The sequence below is a fragment of the Paralichthys olivaceus genome, chromosome 4, assembly GCF_024713975.1.
Source record: "Paralichthys olivaceus isolate ysfri-2021 chromosome 4, ASM2471397v2, whole genome shotgun sequence".
Taxonomy (NCBI): Eukaryota; Metazoa; Chordata; class Actinopteri; order Pleuronectiformes; family Paralichthyidae; genus Paralichthys; species Paralichthys olivaceus.
In genome coordinates, this window is record NC_091096.1 from 4,726,168 (window position 1) to 4,743,939 (window position 17,772).

At 41.6% G+C, this 17,772-nt stretch overlaps 2 protein-coding genes across 17 annotated transcripts in view; both read left to right on the plus strand.

Moving 5' to 3' along the window:
* LOC109637001 (kelch-like protein diablo) lies at window positions 1–9,061 on the plus strand. Its single transcript, XM_020099087.2, has 8 exons — window positions 1–161; window positions 437–579; window positions 1,382–1,565; window positions 3,197–3,340; window positions 3,837–3,970; window positions 5,392–5,603; window positions 6,274–6,380; window positions 7,814–9,061. The coding sequence occupies exons 1-8, from the start codon at window positions 139–141 to the stop codon at window positions 7,869–7,871; spliced, it is 1,005 nt and encodes a 334-aa protein (XP_019954646.2). The 5' UTR covers window positions 1–138; the 3' UTR covers window positions 7,872–9,061.
* Window positions 9,062–9,161: 100 nt separating this feature from the next.
* LOC109636998 (potassium channel subfamily T member 1-like) overlaps window positions 9,162–17,772 on the plus strand; it is a 161,211-nt gene continuing 152,600 nt past the window's right edge. For 13 of the 16 annotated variants that reach the window (XM_069523384.1, XM_069523378.1, XM_069523382.1 and 10 more), the window contains exons 1-3: window positions 9,162–9,479; window positions 13,613–13,661; window positions 14,869–15,036. In XM_069523384.1, coding sequence (XP_069379485.1) covers window positions 9,353–9,479; window positions 13,613–13,661; window positions 14,869–15,036 — 344 coding nt within the window. In that variant the 5' untranslated portion in view covers window positions 9,162–9,352. Of the gene's footprint in view, window positions 9,480–11,132; window positions 11,736–13,151; window positions 13,256–13,612; window positions 13,662–14,868; window positions 15,037–17,772 lie in introns of those variants that run through there. The other 3 variants (XM_069523389.1, XM_069523388.1, XM_069523385.1) reach the window with 3 other exon arrangements.

Below are 17,772 nucleotides of genomic sequence, written 5' to 3' on the forward strand. Positions count from 1 at the left end.
TGCAGCTGAGGGGAGGAGTACGATGTCCTTCAGAGCTGAAAGCTGTGACAAGTATTTGGTGCCAGAGCAGCAGTGTGAGACTCGATTCACTCACAGGGAGGAATCAATCTTTGACTCTGAGACGAGTGCAGATAAAACATGGGAGTGTACAATGAACAAGGGTAAGAACATTCATCCTAAAATCAGAGAATCAGTGGGAATCTTGACTTGAGACTTGTTTTGCATCATTTAAATCGATTAAATCAAATTTATTGAACTCATTCAAACTTTTTAAAATGTAATTCCTTATTCGGGATAAGATATTTAAATTGTAGCTTGTGAATCAATCTAAAATGAAATATGGTTGTAATGAACATGATAATTTTTGGCTTTAAAGAAAGATATGACTGCAATATGTCCACAGCTTGCTCACGTCTATTTAATGTGTGTGTTGCAGAGGGGCCCTCGAGGACCCAGAGTCCCAACACATGCTGATCAAAGAGAGTAAGGGAGGGTCCCCCCACCGTGGCCACGGGTCAAACCCCCTCCACAGTCGCCCCGGCAAAACCACAGGCGCCTCGGATAACGTGATGTTCATGGGTCAGTTTGTGTGAAGAGTTTCCGATTTAAAAAAAGTAAAACTCTTAGCGATGTAAATGATGAGTGATTCTACTCCATTATACTCTCCTCCATGCAGAGGCTTCCAGCTTTAATTAAAGGGATTAAACACTATTGATGAATTCAGTTTATCGTGTTGGAGGGAACTGTCTATAGCTACAAGGCAAATTCATTTTGAACAGCAAAGTCATTTACAAAGAATGGTCTGTGTTTATATAGAGCAATTTCAGTCTTGACTTCACAAAGCGCTTCACAGAGTAGTTTTGCCATTCACACATTCATACAGTGCATCTATGTGCAGCACACGTTCACTCACACACTAGCGACGCAGCCGTCAAAGCAACTCTGAGTTCATTATGTTGGAAACTTGAAAAAGCAAAATAATACTACAAAACAAAATGAGGCTTTTAAAAATGAATGAAAGAATAAAGAGTTAATAAATGTATACAGGGAGAATTAACAACGTGAAAGCAACAATGCAGTTTTGGGTTTTTTCTTTAATATGCTGTTTTCTTTTCAGTAGACTTGCCTTCTTATTAGGTTTCTTATAATTTTGAGTTCACCTCCATCGCTCCTCGTTCTCCTCAACTGTTTCTCATGAGTTTAGAGAATCACAGCAAATAAGATGATTCAGACGAAAGAAGCCTGAAGAGAATTCTCTGACATTTGGCAAATATCCTTTTACAATTTGAAGGTTCTCTTTAAATTCTTTCTTTTGGTGTTTGCCACCAGTGGATGTGATGACATTGATAATCAACATGATGCCCTGTATTTGTTTTGGTAGTCGGGGGATGGACCCAGGATGATCCGTCCTGTTTGGTCGAGCAGTTCTGTCCCGAGTACAACGAGTGGAGATCAGCAGCTCGGATGGTCAACAACCGTGGAGCTGTGGCTGTGTGCTCGCTGGATGGACAGATCTACGCTGTGGGTGGAGAGGATAAAGTCAGATGTTTCAGCAGCGTGGAGAGGTGAGAGACAGTTCACCTCAGAGTGTCTTCCTCGGGACAATCGTTTCCTCTCATGTTTTTATCACTGTAAGCTCTTCAAGGCCGTAAGAACCTTGCATCATCTTGTTTTGTTTTTTATGTCACGTGCTGTTTTGAATTTCACGTCCCAGTTGAATTCAAACATCAAACTGCTGAGTCTCTGTGTTGTTGTAATTGGAAATTGTTTATTTTGGTCCATGTTTGTTTCCTGGTATAAGCTGATTTAAACTTACATAATTAACCATTTCATTGCCTCACACTGTTCTTCACAGTCATGGGTATATGTGAGTAACTACACTGAAACTGGGTGATGGTTTTAAATACCACTCAGCTATTGATTAGTTACGTAAGAGTTTAGGATTCATCTGTGGAGGATGAAGTCAGGTAAAAGTTTTCTTTACTTTTACTGTTTATACAAATTCATTTAAACCAGAAAGTGGCATCAATGAGATGTGTTTGACTGAGTTCACTTATAAAGTCAAAAAGATGCAGGTGTATCCATCCATCATCTGTAGAGTTGGGACCCAGGAGACAATTAACCACTCACACACACATTCACTACAAGAGTCTCCTATTGACCTAACCTCAATCTGCCTGTCTTTGCTCTGCGGGAGGAACCTGGAGAACCTGGAGAACCTGGAGAACCCACACAGACGAGGGGAGAGCAGGCAAACTCTCGTGGTTGTATGTTACTGTAAAATCATCCTTGCATTTGAGGAATCTTCACTTTTTAAATATTACTATTATTATAACTATTGTTGTTGTTGTTGTTGTTGTTATTTGTTCTCTTTAAAATGTGTGTCATATGCACCAAATCCACAAGAGGAAAGAGAGGTCACTTTTTAATTTGTTGTTGTAGTTTACATCTTTGGACACTAGAGGTCAGCATTAAAACAGAAATTAGATGTAGACTTTTTGACATTACAACAAAATCATATTATTTATGAGGAATACCCAAACTACTAAATACTCTTTGTACAGGATTTCTACACACACACACACACACACACGCACACGCACACACACACACACACACACACACACACACACACACACACACACACACACACACACACTCCTGCTGCCCATTCTCCCTCTTCCTCTCCCCTCTTTTATCAGACGTCTCAGAGGAGCTGGCTCTGGCCCCAGTTCCCACAGTCACTCATTCTCCAGCCAGTTCACCCCTTAATGGTCGTCCCCGGCTATTTCCAGACCTGTAACTGTTCTGAACCAGTCCGCTCTCATTGGGTTACTGGAGTGAACCTACTCTCTAAGGGCTGGTTTCAGGGCTGTTGGGACATTCAAGGAGGAATTTTTGACTTGTCTGGCAGAAAAACGACCAATTATATACAGAGATGGGTTTTGCTGTTGTTGCTGTTCTTCTTCTTCCTTTTTTCCTGTAATTGCTTTGAGCTGAGAGGAAAACACTGACCTTCAAGCTGCGAGGAAACAATCTGCCAGAAGTTTACAGATGTCAAATGCTTTCTCTCAGTTTGTGTGTGTTCACCGAACGCACACAGTAGCCAGGATGAAAAACACTTGAGAAATATGTGTTTTCTGTTTGTTATCACCAGAACTCTGACATCCCCTCCCCTCGACCTCCGTCCCCACAGGTACAGCCCGGACACAGACAGCTGGAGTACAGATGTAGCACCGTTGAGCAGCCCCCGCAGCGGCGTGTGTCTGGTGGCGATGGATGGATACCTGTTCGCTATTGGAGGACATGATGGCATAACGGCTATGAGTACTGTTGAGAGGTAAGAATCCTACTGAAGATCTCACAAAATGAACCTGCTCCTCTTCGTAATCACTGGAAACAAATAAGACTTCTCATCTAGACTGAATGTGACTTTTAACCATCTCATAAAATGGATCTGTCACACACCATCTATACATTGTGGACACAGTTGTAAGACCCTTTCGATCACAGATTGGAGGAGCTGGGGATCGAACCAAAAACTATCTAGTTAGTGGACGACCATGCAAATCTCACAGTCAATAGGTTTCTCTCTTTGTAAAGAAGAAATGTGTTCACAACAGAAGCTGAATTTCTCCAATTCCATCTACTTCTGTTTTCAGCTTTGTTTAATTTGAGGAAATGTCCTTGTTTGTGTCAAACATGACAAAAAACCTCCTTTAAAAAATACCCATAACCACAAAGTGGAACCAGCAGCCTGTGTCTGCTCTGTACATCTCAATGTTAACACCTCACATCACTTTGAAAGCAGTCTGACCTTTGTGTCGTTGTTCCAGGTACGATCCCAAAATGAACACATGGAGCAAACAGGCCCCGATGCTGAGCAGACGAGCCAGAGCAGCTGCCACTGCGCTGGACGGTCACCTGTATGTGATCGGAGGGAATGATGGAGACATGGCTCTGAGCTCAGGTAAGAGACGTCAAATTACAGATATAAAAGTGTCAACTGAGCGGCTGTGGCCAGAAGGTCGGTGGTTCAATCCCCTGGATCTTCCAGTCCACACAAACCCCAAATTGTCCTTGAAAGATTAAATGTGGCTTGTTGTTCCAAACAGTTTGAGTGGTCGTTAAAACTAGAAAAGCACGATATAAATACAGTCCATTTAAAGGTTTGATCAAGTTTCCTATTAATCAATCAACTGTTTGTTCTATAGAATATAAGAAAATATAATAAACACCTATCACAAATTGCTGTTTTGTCTGAGCATTAACATAAAATCTACATTTATTGAAACTACAGAGCTATAAAACGTGAAAAATCCAAATAATCTTTTCAGAAGCTGGTATCAACAAATGTCTGACTAAAAGTTTCAGCTCTTCTCTAAAATCCCCATTGTTACGATATAAAGTTTAATTACATGCACTTAAATTTAATAGTCAGCCAGTGCTTGTTGAGTTTTTATGTGATGATGTGACTTGTTACAAGTGGAACAAATTATACAAAGCACATTTTGAAAAAGGACCAAAAGATGTTTCAGAACTGCTCCACAAACAATTCCCTGAAATCCAATCGAGCGGCACCAGATGTTATACACTCAGATATCAGTTTCCTAAATGTGCCTGAAGTTTCTAATCAAGATCCTTGAATTATTCACTGGGAAAACAGTGAAAATGTCCCAAAAAAACAAAGCAAATTATAAAGAGGGTGACAAAAAATCTGAGCGATCTGGATCCACACCAACGTTTGGGCTGCACCACATCCTTCCACTATCATTTATTAATTTTGGAATTCATGCTCACAAAACGCCGGATAGGTTATTTTGTGAAATGACTTGTTCCCACCATTACTTTAAAAAAAATCTCAGCTTTCACTGACAGCTTTTTGAGGCACGCCAGGCCTCAAGTCACACATCACAACAAGATTGACCTTTTTTATTCTGCCAGTGTGTCGTCCCCCTGCCCCCCCAACACACACACACACATACATTCTTGTCCCCTTGACCTTGCTAAAGATAAACAGGGGTTATGTTGTGCCACCGCTTGTCACTGACTATTTCAGTCTGTGAGAAAAGAAGGTCAGTTAATTTCCCACAATCTTTTTTTTTGTTCAAACGCTCCTAAAAATGGTTTAGAATTACAGTATTTGTGGAGCGTTTAATTAAAGAAAGTAAATAGATATTGATATCTATATCATCTGCTTTCAGACAGACGTCTCTAACTTTCTAAGTACACCTAAAGTTGCATTAGATCAATAAATCCTGTATGGATTTGTATATAAATATAAGCACGGGTTGTCTGTGAGGTACTGTTACTCATACAGTGTGCATAGTTGTGTATTTCATGGTATATATGGCCTCATCTGGGTTCTGCTATGCTCTAAATGTTCCCCAGTGGAGCGGTACAATCCTGTAGACGGTACCTGGTCGATATGCGCCCACATGCGGAGTCCCAGGGAGAACGCCGGGTGCACCGTGTACCTGGGACACATCTACGTGTCCGGGGGCAAAGATGAACTCAGCCTGGAGCTGTGCGCTGCTGAGAGGCTCGACCCCGACACCATGAGGTGGTCCCCGGTGAAATGCATGAGGAGCAAGAGGGACAACGTGAGTAATGGCTGAGATCAGAAGTCAGGGCTCCACACTGATCTAATACCTAGGGTGTATGCAAATGAAGAAAACAGGAAAGAGAGAGGAGAAGTGACTGAGGCGAGGATGTTGTTTTCTTTTGCAGATATTTAAGGTTTCACGCCATTACTCTCTTTGGACGCCACAGTCAAGTTGTTTTTTTGTTGGTACATTTTGAATAATTGAAAAGTTTGACCTGGTGAGTTTGGACAAAGTTATTGTTTATTCATTCATCCTGAGGGGCACATGAGGGTGTGTACTACCAAACATTTCATGACAAACCATTCATCACTTATTTACTCATAGTGATGCAAGAGGAGAATCTTTTTTAGGCATCATCCTGGATAAGTTAAAGGGAAACTTTTGCTCTGCTGGTGGCGCTATCACCAAACTCACCAAGCCACTATGTGAATATCAGCAGTATCTTAAGCTCTTTCAGTCGGGACCAGAACAGTGAATCAACATTTCCAACCACACTGATCCATGCTGACGTTAGTTTCACTTGATAAGGAAACCCCAGGAATGGTTTGCAATAGTTAACGCAATCAAAACTTAATATATATATATTTAATTCAAACCACATATTGTATGATTTGAACTAATCTGTTGATAGTTTTTACTTGTATTGTTCCTGTGTTTTGTGCTTCAGATGTCTCTGGTCGTGTTCAACGGTTCCCTGCTGGCTGTGGGAGGCTCTGATGGTGTCACCAATCTGAAAACAATAGAAGTTTACAGCCATGAAACCAACATGTGGAGGTAAAACCAAACATCAGTCATCAATCAAATAACATAAAACAGGTTGGAGTTATGCTTTAAAAAAGACTATGGATTAAATCAATGTTGTGTATAATGAATTAGCAGTATAGCCACGACATAGGAAACGTATTGATAAGAAAACAGTTTTTAATGTAAATATTGACGCAACAAGTTGCACAGTAGCATGAACCATACAAGTATCAGCACTACTGGTCAAATGTTTTAGAACATCCTCATTTCTTATTGAAAGTCCATCTGTTCAAGTCCATGGAGTAAATGGTACAAAGATAAGTGGTACATTTTATTACACAGGCTTTTCAGGGATTCATTTTTAAGAAAATGTACAGATTTCCTGCCTCAGTAGAAATAAATGTCCATTTTCTACACATGTCCCAACTGTAGTTGATTCCATCTGTCTGCACGAGGACAGTGTTGGAACAAACTGTGTCTCTACAGCCTCCGATGCACTATTAGAAAAATTCTGTATCGCAGGAAGTAGTGCTGTAAATTGCTGTCAGAAAGTGATGAGGGAAACCGACAGGTCAGGGGTTCCTCCTACAGCGAGATAATGACCCGAAACATCGGAGGAAAAGGAACAGATGGAGACTCCACATGACGGAGGAGCAGCACAGTCTCCAAACTGAAACCCCATGAAGCCGCTTTAAGATTTCTGCAACAGTGATGAACTTTAAAATCAATGTTTAATTTCCAATGTAGGAAGAAAAAAGTGTGTTCGACTGAGTCCAAAAGTTTGATTTAACTGGATTCCATTAATCCCATAAAATCAAATCTTGATCATTTTTTATTTCTGTGCTTGAATTCAGAAACAATAGGACACCATATGATTTTCAGTAACAACTGGAGAAAGTCTTCCAGAGCTTTTAACCAGGATTCATTAAACTCCATTTAGTATTTTAGCAACAGGATCCAATAACAGAGTTAACTGAGTAAGGGTGAGTTCAATCATAAATAATTGTTTATGTCTACTTGGATTGTGAACATTTATCGGGGAGTAAAAAGTTTGAATTATTCACAAGTATTTAAATTATTTACATATTAGTGTGAAATCACATGGGATGCAGTGTGGGGCTGAAAAGTGCTGACTCAAAAAGCATTTTCTTTAAAAAAAAAGTGTCATCCAATGTAATTGCTCCTGCTCATTAAAATTAAAATGTGACACTTTGTGTAATTAATGCCGTACGTATATATTTTCGATGTGATTCAGCTGTCGAACAGATTTCAAGCTTTGCAACAGAAAAGCCTGATTTGTGTAAAGACAGTCGTCTGCTTACATCCAGACAAATACACAGTCACTTTGTGATTCACGCACCGAGCTGTATGTACTGCATGTATTCTATATATTATATATGCCTTCGGGCTGCTTGCTAAATCTGAGTGCTTCACTGAGTCTCGCTGTCTCCATCTGTTTTTAGACACTTTGGAAGCATGAAGAGCAAGCATCCAGGAGGCAGAGTGGCTGTTCTGTGCTGATACTCCACAACGCTCGTGTTACGTCAACAGGACAGAGGTGTTGCAGAGAAAGAGTCTAATGGACACATATACTCCGCCGGTCTCCAGGACACATTGTGAAACGGTTCAAGAATAAAGCAGCATAATGACTGAATAATTAAAGAGTTCAGTCCAAAATGAGACATCCCTGCATTAGTCGGAGAGCTGCAGCTGCTGCTCAGAAAATGACTGTGGGCACTGAGGTGAAGCTTATTATAGGCTAACATTTTCTTTGTTATGTCTCTAGCTTATACGACAGGCTTCTTTTATAGAGATGAACCAGAGGAAAATACATTTCAGCTGCATTTCCCCATGAGAACAGAGCAAATTTGGGATTGAATGCCTTGAAACAGAAACATTTTATTAGACAAAGATAATCACAGTGTGAAATTAAGAAAAGTGATCCTGGTGTTTAAAGACAGAGGTTCTCATTTACCCCCTCCATGACTGAATATATTCCAGGGACCCCCTAATGTATATCCAGTGGATTAATGCAATATAGACAATGTTCTTTTACATTTTTACTCAGTTATGTGACAGATCAATGGGAGAGAAATGCAAGATATTAATGTGAATGAAATATATTAGACATGTATTGAAAATATTTCCATGTCAACACAGAATACACAAATTATATTATAATTTTAAATCTGGAAACTTGCCCTGAGAGAGCCACGACTTAGATGTGTGCCACTTGTATATTTTTTATTTTATGTTATTCGATACACGATTGTTCGTACTGTTGTGTAGTGATGTAAAGAGATGAACTGAAGGGTAGAGATGGATTGAATGCAGGTTTTTGGTGAAAGAAAGTTCAAGATTTGGATGTCAGACTGATCACTATAAGAAAGTAGAGACTTAACCTTGGTATATTGTACAAGGACGTATTGAAGGTGGACGACTTGGGAGGCAAACAGAGTACTGGGTGTTTTAAAGTACACAGGGATATATGGAAAATATGTGTTTTATGTGAATTTGCTCCAGTAAGTTTGAACCTTTTATTTATTTTTTTTGTCTTAGAAATGTAAATGCCAACCATATGACAAGTTTTGCGTGTGCATCAGTTTCTGTGACTTCCTGTCATCATACAGGAAATAACCCTTGACTGGGACTATAATACAAATCATTCATCTTGAATAAACATACACAAAATGGGTTTTCAAATATCAAAATCATCTGGACTGATGTGTGGAAAAATAGAAAGACAAAAAATCGGTGGGAATAAAGATCCTGAGCGAGATAAGATGAGCCGGTGAGTGAGATGCGACTGCTGGCATGGGAAAACATATAAGTAGCTTGTGTGGGCTTTAAAACGATGACGCTCAGAGCTCTTCCCCCTGGAGAGTCATGGTCTGAAATGTGGGGAGGCTGAGCGCAAGGAACACACACACACACACACACACAGAGCAACGCTGAGCATCGCTGAGCAACGCAGAGCAACGCAGAGCTTTATTTTCCTGTGGATGCACACACACGAGCCGACGGTGTCTTCTGCAACCGTGCCTCTGTGTGCACATCACAGCATGAATATTTTTTTCAATTTGAGAGGGACAGTTGTGAGGCAAGTAGCAGAGGACAGAGCTGTTCCAGGTACGTTTGAACAGAAACAACAAAAATGTGTGTTGTCCAGTGAGATATTGTGAATGTATAGAAGTTGTCAAGACTTTGCATGATATATGTACCCACACTCCTGATGTTGGATTTTAGGGAATTATGGTAAGAATTAAATAAATAACTTATGATTTAAGGGGTTGTAGGCTATTCAAAAGCCTGTATGTGACAGACGCATGTTTTTAGTGACTGGTATTAGAGTGTGACAGGAATATATTCCTTCATTGTTACGAACATGCAGCAGGAAAGCAAAGTTACTCTTTCTACATCTGATGAGGACACAGGCACATGACTGGCATTTCACCCTGAGACTTTGCTGATGAAACACAAGGAGTCTGCGTTTCATTCATTTCATAAAACCACTGTCTTGCAATGTAGAAATCCCAGAGGCAGGATCATAACATATCTATGTATGTGAGAGGTTTCCTGTCCAGCTTGATAGATTTTAATGTTATTTGGAAAGATCTGTATAAGGATAGACGATCGGTGATGCAGCCTTTGTCAATTATGCCATTCCCATAGGAACACATTACAGATAGATATAGAAAAAGCCAGCTCACGAGATATTTTCCAAAGAAAGCTGAAGACAAATCTCGACACCCGAACCTTTACATAGCTAGACTTGCTCTCTACTGCACTTTTTAATGCACTGTATTCTCCTGATGCAATGTTTTTATTGGTATACACTTTGAGCTTTCTCAACAGTTGCTTGATGGTGACTGCTTGTTTTACTCTGTCTGATCTGCCGGTGTTTACTGTGCTATGATTTTATACTGATTCTATGGCTCGAAGCAAAATTAGAGTGATTGCAGCTTCATTGTCTACTCACCACTATGCCGGTGGAGGGGTGGGTGAAGTGTTTGAGTCCACAAAACACTTTTGGAGTTTCTGGGTAAACAGCGTTGCAGCCAAATCCAAATCAAATTGAGGTTAATTTCTTCAAATGTCAAAAAAAAACTACAGATAAAAACCTCCATACAGCTCCTGTGGTGTGATCCAAGTGTCCGGAATCCCCCGACATTCAAATTCAACTGGAAACAGCGACATTTAAATTGTGTTTTTAACCTAAATGTCCTCTGATGTCCTCCTAGTTACTGCTGCAGCTCCTGCGAGAGCTCGTGAGTGAGGTTTAACGTTCATATAGAGAAACCAACAGTTCCCACAATGAGCAGCACTTTGGCGACTGTGGAGGAAATCAGTGTGGGGGCGGCCATTTGCCTCGACCGGTTGGGGTGAGCGCAGAAAAATGGAGACGAGAGCAGATGTTGGTGGCAAAGAGAAGAGAGAAGAGAGAGAGAGAGAGAGAGACCAGGAACAGACTGGTTGTTATAATGAAATAATAATGTTCAGTTGTACCGTAGCGTCCTCTGGTGTGAAGGTACGCTAAGGCTACAGGTAAATCTGTAATTATTGTATGAAAGGTGCAATACAAATGTAGTTTATTATAATAATAATTATTATTATTAGTTTTACATATGATCAGGCTTCATTTCGAGGTTGTCCGGTAGATGTGAAGCTCCCTGTATAGGTGACTTCAGGTTAAAGAATGGACGCCGTCCTCCTCCTCCTGCTCCTCCTCCTCCTCCTCCTCCTGCTCCCCTGGAGGATGAAGATGCTGATGCTGACAGAGGAGTAACCAGTCCTCACTGTAGCCTGGTTAAATGGCAACACAGGGAGGGGAAAAAAAACATGGGCACAAGAAGCGGCACTAACGGAGACTCTGATGCGGAGTGTGACGGGAGAACATCTGGGGACAGATGCGGAGCCAAGTGGCCTAAAAGCTGGAGAGTTTCTCCTTCCTCCGCGGCGCAATGTAGTCCGCCGGCGGTGCGGAAACAAAGTTGTTGCTAGGCGACAGTGAAGTCAAGGCGTCGCGCATTGATATTCAAATTAAGTGTCAGGTGTGCGATAAGTTACAACCGCGCGGAGGGCGTGTCAGCCAATCAGAGCCGAGGACGGGACTAGCTTCTTCTCCCCTCATAGACCTAAACATGCTAACATGCTAACAAGCTAGCTGTTCGCCAGAGGACCGCTCCTCCTCCTCCCCCCTCCTCCCCCCCGGTAATGAAGGCGCTGCTGTCGCGGGGACTCGGTGTTGTTGATGATGGTGGTGGTGCCGGTGGGAGACGTCCTCCGGCTCAGAGGCGGAGCTGCGTGAACAGAGTCCGGAGCTCCTCGGAGCCGAGCCCGTGCTTACGATGATGGGACCCCGGTCGCAGGCGGGAGCACAGCCAGGTAACCAAGGAGTCCTCGGGGGAGCGAGGGAGGGAGGGAGCACTTTACTCCGGGTTTAAAGTTCAGCTGCTTCAGCCTGTGCATGGAGGATCTTCTGGGAGATAGCTGCGGTTCAAACTGGAGGGAATGAATGTTTGTGTTGCTCTGAAGCGAACTTACTTCAATGTTTACTCACTTAAATACCTGAACGCCAGTGCTCGGCTTCACAGTGGAAATGGGATTTAATTGCAACCTTCCAGTCCACTTGCATGCTTTTACTTTTATTTATTGGTGTGGTGCCCCCTTTGTAGATTCACTTTTAATTGCAGATGTTTTGGAGGGGGGTTAATGAGTGATGAAGAAACTCTCAGATCTGAAGAGACAATGACTCTGCAGCCTGTGTTATACATCTGAATCCTTCCTGCAGCCTTTGTCTCTTAATCAAAGTTTTATTTGAACAAGATGAAGTGCTCCAGAGATGAATACTTGTCCAGAAGACACTTTTACCTTCCAAGACCCCGTCAGTGCTCAGAGGACATGTTTTGATTTTAGAACACAGATCATAATATTTCAGATTTTGTACTCCCCGTTGTGGTACCAAGTATTTCAAAGGTAACATCGGCCTCAGGCAGTTTTTTAAATGAATGCATAAATTTGAAGAAGAATGCTGATTCACAGACATTGTTATTCTGCTTTGTTTCTATTCATTATCTAATCACATCGGGTTCTCTTAGTCACTCAGAGTTGTATTTTGTCTCTGACCTGTCTGCATTTGTCCTCGCTGTGGTATTTTATCCATTAAATGGAGACAGTCCACAGCGACAGAGCACCTCTCTCCCCTGTTATTGTGGTCACATTGCCTCATCCATTTATCATATCCTGAAGGTTGCAGACTCTGGATTTTTTTATTTAGGTGATGAGGCTTATTTTACTCGCTCGGAAGAGGACATTTTCCTATTAATCTTGTCACCCCGAGTTCCTTCACCCCTCTACTTTTAAGTAAAGGAAACATTGAGGACAGGTTGTTTTTTTACTCTTCTCCTCTCCAGCACACTCATCAACTCCCCAAATGCTTTCCTGCGCTGCTGAGGCTCTGTGCTCCCACTGTTATTCGGGGGGTAATGGGTCTCTGGGTGCTATTAGTGCACTCAAGGCTGCCCACACTGTACTATGATGACCACATACAATTATATGGCCCTGCAATATCCCCTTTTGTTCCCTCAGTAGATACTAGAGGGAATTCAATGCAGTCTCAACACTGTACAAAGGGAAATGATGCAGTTGAAAATGCAAAACTAAATAGAAAAAATAACCTCAACTAGGACTCACCCAAGTAAAAACACATATCCATACACATTCAGGCATTTAAGTGCAGTAGAGATGTCTGTGTCCTGTTTTTGAATTGATTATCTTTTCCCGGTTTTGATTCATACACAGAAAATGGATTTAACACCTCACTGATTATGTGGATTCTTCCTCTCTATGGCTGCACAAATTAAAAACCTCACCTCTTGGCTGTCTTTGGTAAACTCATGCGGCAGGTAAATATTAGATGATCGATCTACCTGAAATGCTGCTTTCCTTTTCAGTGGAGTATATATACTATAAATAATAAAGCACCATATATTTGGTATGTGTGAGACAGGGAATGTATTAATATTAAACTGCACCACAGCATTAAAGCATGCCTGTGTAATCTCTCTTTGTTTAAAGAGCGACACATTTCAGAGTGTTAGCTGAACTCTAAGTTAAGCTGCGACACAGGCAGCGAATGTAATCATATCACATCCTTACTAAGTCTGAAAGAGGTGAATTTTTAATAAGTGTTAAAACTCTTCCTCTCCTTCTTTTCCCCTCTCTGTCTCCCTCCTTCATTTGTCCCTTGACTCCCCCACAAGAGGCAGCAATGAGCCTGCCACGCCAATCATCAAGTTCCCATGATGTCAGGTAATTTCCCGAAGCACTCCATTGCCATACATGTGACACATTCACACACTCACAGCAATATGTAGCCTATGAGGTATGCAGTAGACACACGTATATATTGTTTAATTATACATGATACACGTGAAAGAGGACAGTTACATGAAATTATCTAGTTCAGACTTTCATACATGACTAGCTTGGACTCGGGAAATCAGGTCCCCCCGTTCAGCTCTTCTTTAACAAAGAAAATCATTTATATTTAAGGTGTGTCCTGGTTTAACCAGCAAGATGGTGAAATGGTGGCAGCTCTTTAAAGTGTATGTGAAATCTTATAGAAATCTGTCCATTCTTTGAATATGTTTTTTGTTGAGTGGGTTTGTCATGAAACAACTCAAAGTTTTGAATGTTATACTTTATAATATAAAACGTTAATTGCATGCTGTCTGGCAGCTTCTTCTTCATCTCTTGCAACAACCAACCTGCCGCAAACTATCTTGCTAAAACACTTTTATACCGTTTCGCAATATCACTGTGAATGCAGAATACCCAACTTACGTTATGTTATTAAAGCCATCATTTTAAATTCTGACCTGTGTTTCTGACTGATTCACTGGAGTTGCTGATCTTCAAGGTAGTTTAACCCCCTGGAGGCAAAAAAGAATAAACCCTGTGATGTAGGCCACAAGCCTTTGGAAAGGCCTACGGCTATTTACTTTTGATCCTACCCACTATAAATCATATTTGATTGTTTAACTCACCTGCCACATTCTAAACAAATGCACACGGCTACAGGGGCTTCTGTCCTCTGTCCAGTTCATGACATCCTAATCGATGAGTGTACCAGCGAACCTTTTTTAACCCACTGGCTTGTCAACAAAAACAGAAAAATCTGATTCATTAACTCAACAATTACAATAGCTTTTGGACAACACCCTTCTCATTCCTGAAGCAAACGTAATTGGAAGATTGTGTTTGGTCTCTGAAGTCCTTAGACCCTCAGAGGAGAGTTAAGCACAGCTGCATTTAGATCTCTAATAGCATTCAATCCTCTCCTCAGTAATGGACTTCATCATCTTATCAAAAATGATCTCATGCCTATTACTGTTGTTAATTATCTGTTAACTTGGAAGTTAGATGTGGCTGCTGTATTGTAACAGGCTCCCTTGGCAGAACAGTATAAAAGATGCCCTGTTGACGCACAGATGCTGCTCCTCTTCTCGTCCCACAGGCCCTCCACTGAGACCCTGCAGAGGAACAACAGCAGCAACTCTGGTGTTATTCTGGACATCTCGGCTCTCAAGATGGCGGAGGTGGATTCAGAGGTGCCTCCACTTCCACCGCGCTACCGCTTCAGGGACTTGCTTCTGGGAGACCAAACATTTCCGAATGATGACAGGTAGCATGAAAAACACTGTTGCTGTTTACTCTCAGTGGCTGTCCTGGGATTTTCCTGCAGGGCATTTTTTGTTTGTGTGTATGTTTGCATGCATACATGTACTTCATGTTTGAATCTCCCTGGATGCTTTATACAGCAGGTAATGGTTGTCCGCACATTCCAGAAATTGCATTTATGTGTGTATGTGAGTGTTGGGAGTTTGAGTAGAAGTTGATGTGTTTCTCAATGTTCCAGAGTGATTTCCCACAAAAGCTCCCAAGAGAATGTGGCAGGACTTGTATTTCGCTGTTGGTTTGATGTGTAGGTTGATACAGCAATGAAAATTGAAACAGTGGAGTGAGAGGTTTGGTAGTTAAAAGAAGAGACACTGTTGCTAGGACTGTACCGATGTGTTGTACTGTGAACTATTCGGACTACTGTCACCTGGGAAATTGGGACTCCTGCTTAATTGTCTGACATCAATACAGATTCTGTGGTTGGATAGGGATCCACAGAAATGAGGTCAGAAATACAAAACAAATCAAATAAGTAGCGTTGCTGTGATCTGGAGGCTTTATTAAAAATGTTTGATCGTTCATTTGAGACTTCATTTCTTCTTGCGCTGAACTGAGCATGAAATTACTTCTCCCTTGGCCCTTCACTGGCGATTCAGTCACTGGAATGCTTGAGTGTTCAGGAGTCTCCAAAGAGGTCAATTACTGCTGCGGCTGGAGAAGCGGTCTGACAGATGCTGTTTGTTGCCCGAGAGGAGAGGAACTGTCTGAGCCCGGGCCACAGCTGAGCACTGTGGAGCTCTCCACGGTGCTGAAATAAAGCCATTTCACTGAAACACCAGGCGCAGATAGCACATGTATAGTTCTGCTTAATAGTCTTCCTCTTGCTGACTTTAGATTTAAAGTTAACATGAGACTCGTTGTTTCACACATTATTGAAGGATCTTTATTGTCTCCTCTGAGGAAGATATATTTTCATCTGCGTCAGCACCATTAAATGAAAACTACTGGACGGATTGCCACAAAACTTGGTGGAAGGATGTGGTATGAGTCGGAGTCGTTTTTGTATTTTTCCGTTGTTTTGACAGAGGATAATTTATGACAAGAATCAGACATGTTTTAGGGAAAGACATATTTGACTTTGTGCAATTCGGAGAACTTAAATATAGTTTTAAAAGCTTTGGCGGAGAAATGACTTGGCAGGGATATGCCCTTTACTGAGACAATGCCATAAACTGTTCATGTCCATTAATATTGGTTCCCGCCTTCAGCCAGAGGGTAGCTGACATATCAAACATGGTTGATTTATAATCAGGGAAGACGGCTGCCTAGAGGAGCAAGGTTAGCAAGCTGTTCAAAAGAAAAACGGACAAGGAAAACTGGAGGGTTCATTTCAGACGCACAGTAGACAACACCCCTGGTTTTATCTTGCCATGCAGACACGTGGATACTGTTTGATTATCGGAGCCTGTGCTTTGTTTAGCCTCCTCATTTTATCAACCTGTAAATCTTAACTCTTAACTCTTAACTAATCTACACCATTACCAGGGGGGGGGGGGTTAAAGGCTTGTTGTGTATATTTGAATGAGTGCAAGTGATTATAATTGTGGTGAATCTCACTGACAGCACCATGTGTATGTTATCTCTCAACACCAGGCTGTCGCCAGCAGCCGCCAAAGAGCTGTGGACCCCTTTTGTGTTTGAGCTCATTGATCCATATCTCAAATGAACGGAAAATGAGTTTCGACATTGGAATTGTATTTTGAGCCACAATGTTTTGATTATAAATATTTAATTTTGGCTCAGCCTCTCTGTTCCTGTTCCCCCCCCTTCCTTCTCTGGGGCTCTGTGCTGTAAACCCTGAGCAGTGGTATGTTTTATGTCAGCCCGAGGTCTTTTTGTCCACACGTCCACATTTAGAGCAGTGATTTCGTTTCCCTTCCAAAGGGAGGCAGTGATTTGCCGGTATTCAACAACAGATACTTATTTTATGAAGCTAAATGCAAGTTCTGTCAGTGTATGGACATAAAAGATGTATTCATGCTATTGATTACCCTACATATTACTATGTAAATTCATTCGAAGCACAGCGGAATTAGGTACCACATACATGCTGTGTCATGAAGACCTTGACATGCTACAGTGGCAGTCGAGCTGCTTGATTTTGCAAGTATAGTCTTATGTGCGCGTGTGAGTGTGTCTATTGATTGTGTGTTTCATCCACTCGATCTCCAGCGAATTGTTTTTTCTGATCACTATTCAATTGCAAAGGGTAATTAGTGCTTGTTGCCAGGCTACCAGTACATGTATGCCTCTGCGTGTGTGTCTCTGAATCTGTGTGTCCGTGTCTGCATCCATGTGTGTATGCTAGGTCTTCACACTGAGTTATACAGTTCATAGACCCTGCCATGAAAAAACACAGCAGCTTTAAAAGGCAGATTTTCACACATACTTCTGCTGCGCGTGTTTGTCAGGAAGTGAAATAAAGAAGAAAACATCAGGATAGTGTTTTCTGCTTTTGCACACTAATTGGGTCTGAGCTCTGGAGTGGAAATGGAAGCGGACCATGTCGCTGGGCGTTGGGGACGCTCTATTGATGATCTTCTGCATGCTTATGGTTTATGATGCTGATTATTTCCTGTAATGATGCCTTGTCGAGTGTAAAGCCTCAAAACAAATTAACCCCTCGAGGGAGTGCCAGAATCTCTTCCCATCCCTTCACTGCACTTATGGCTTTTTGCAT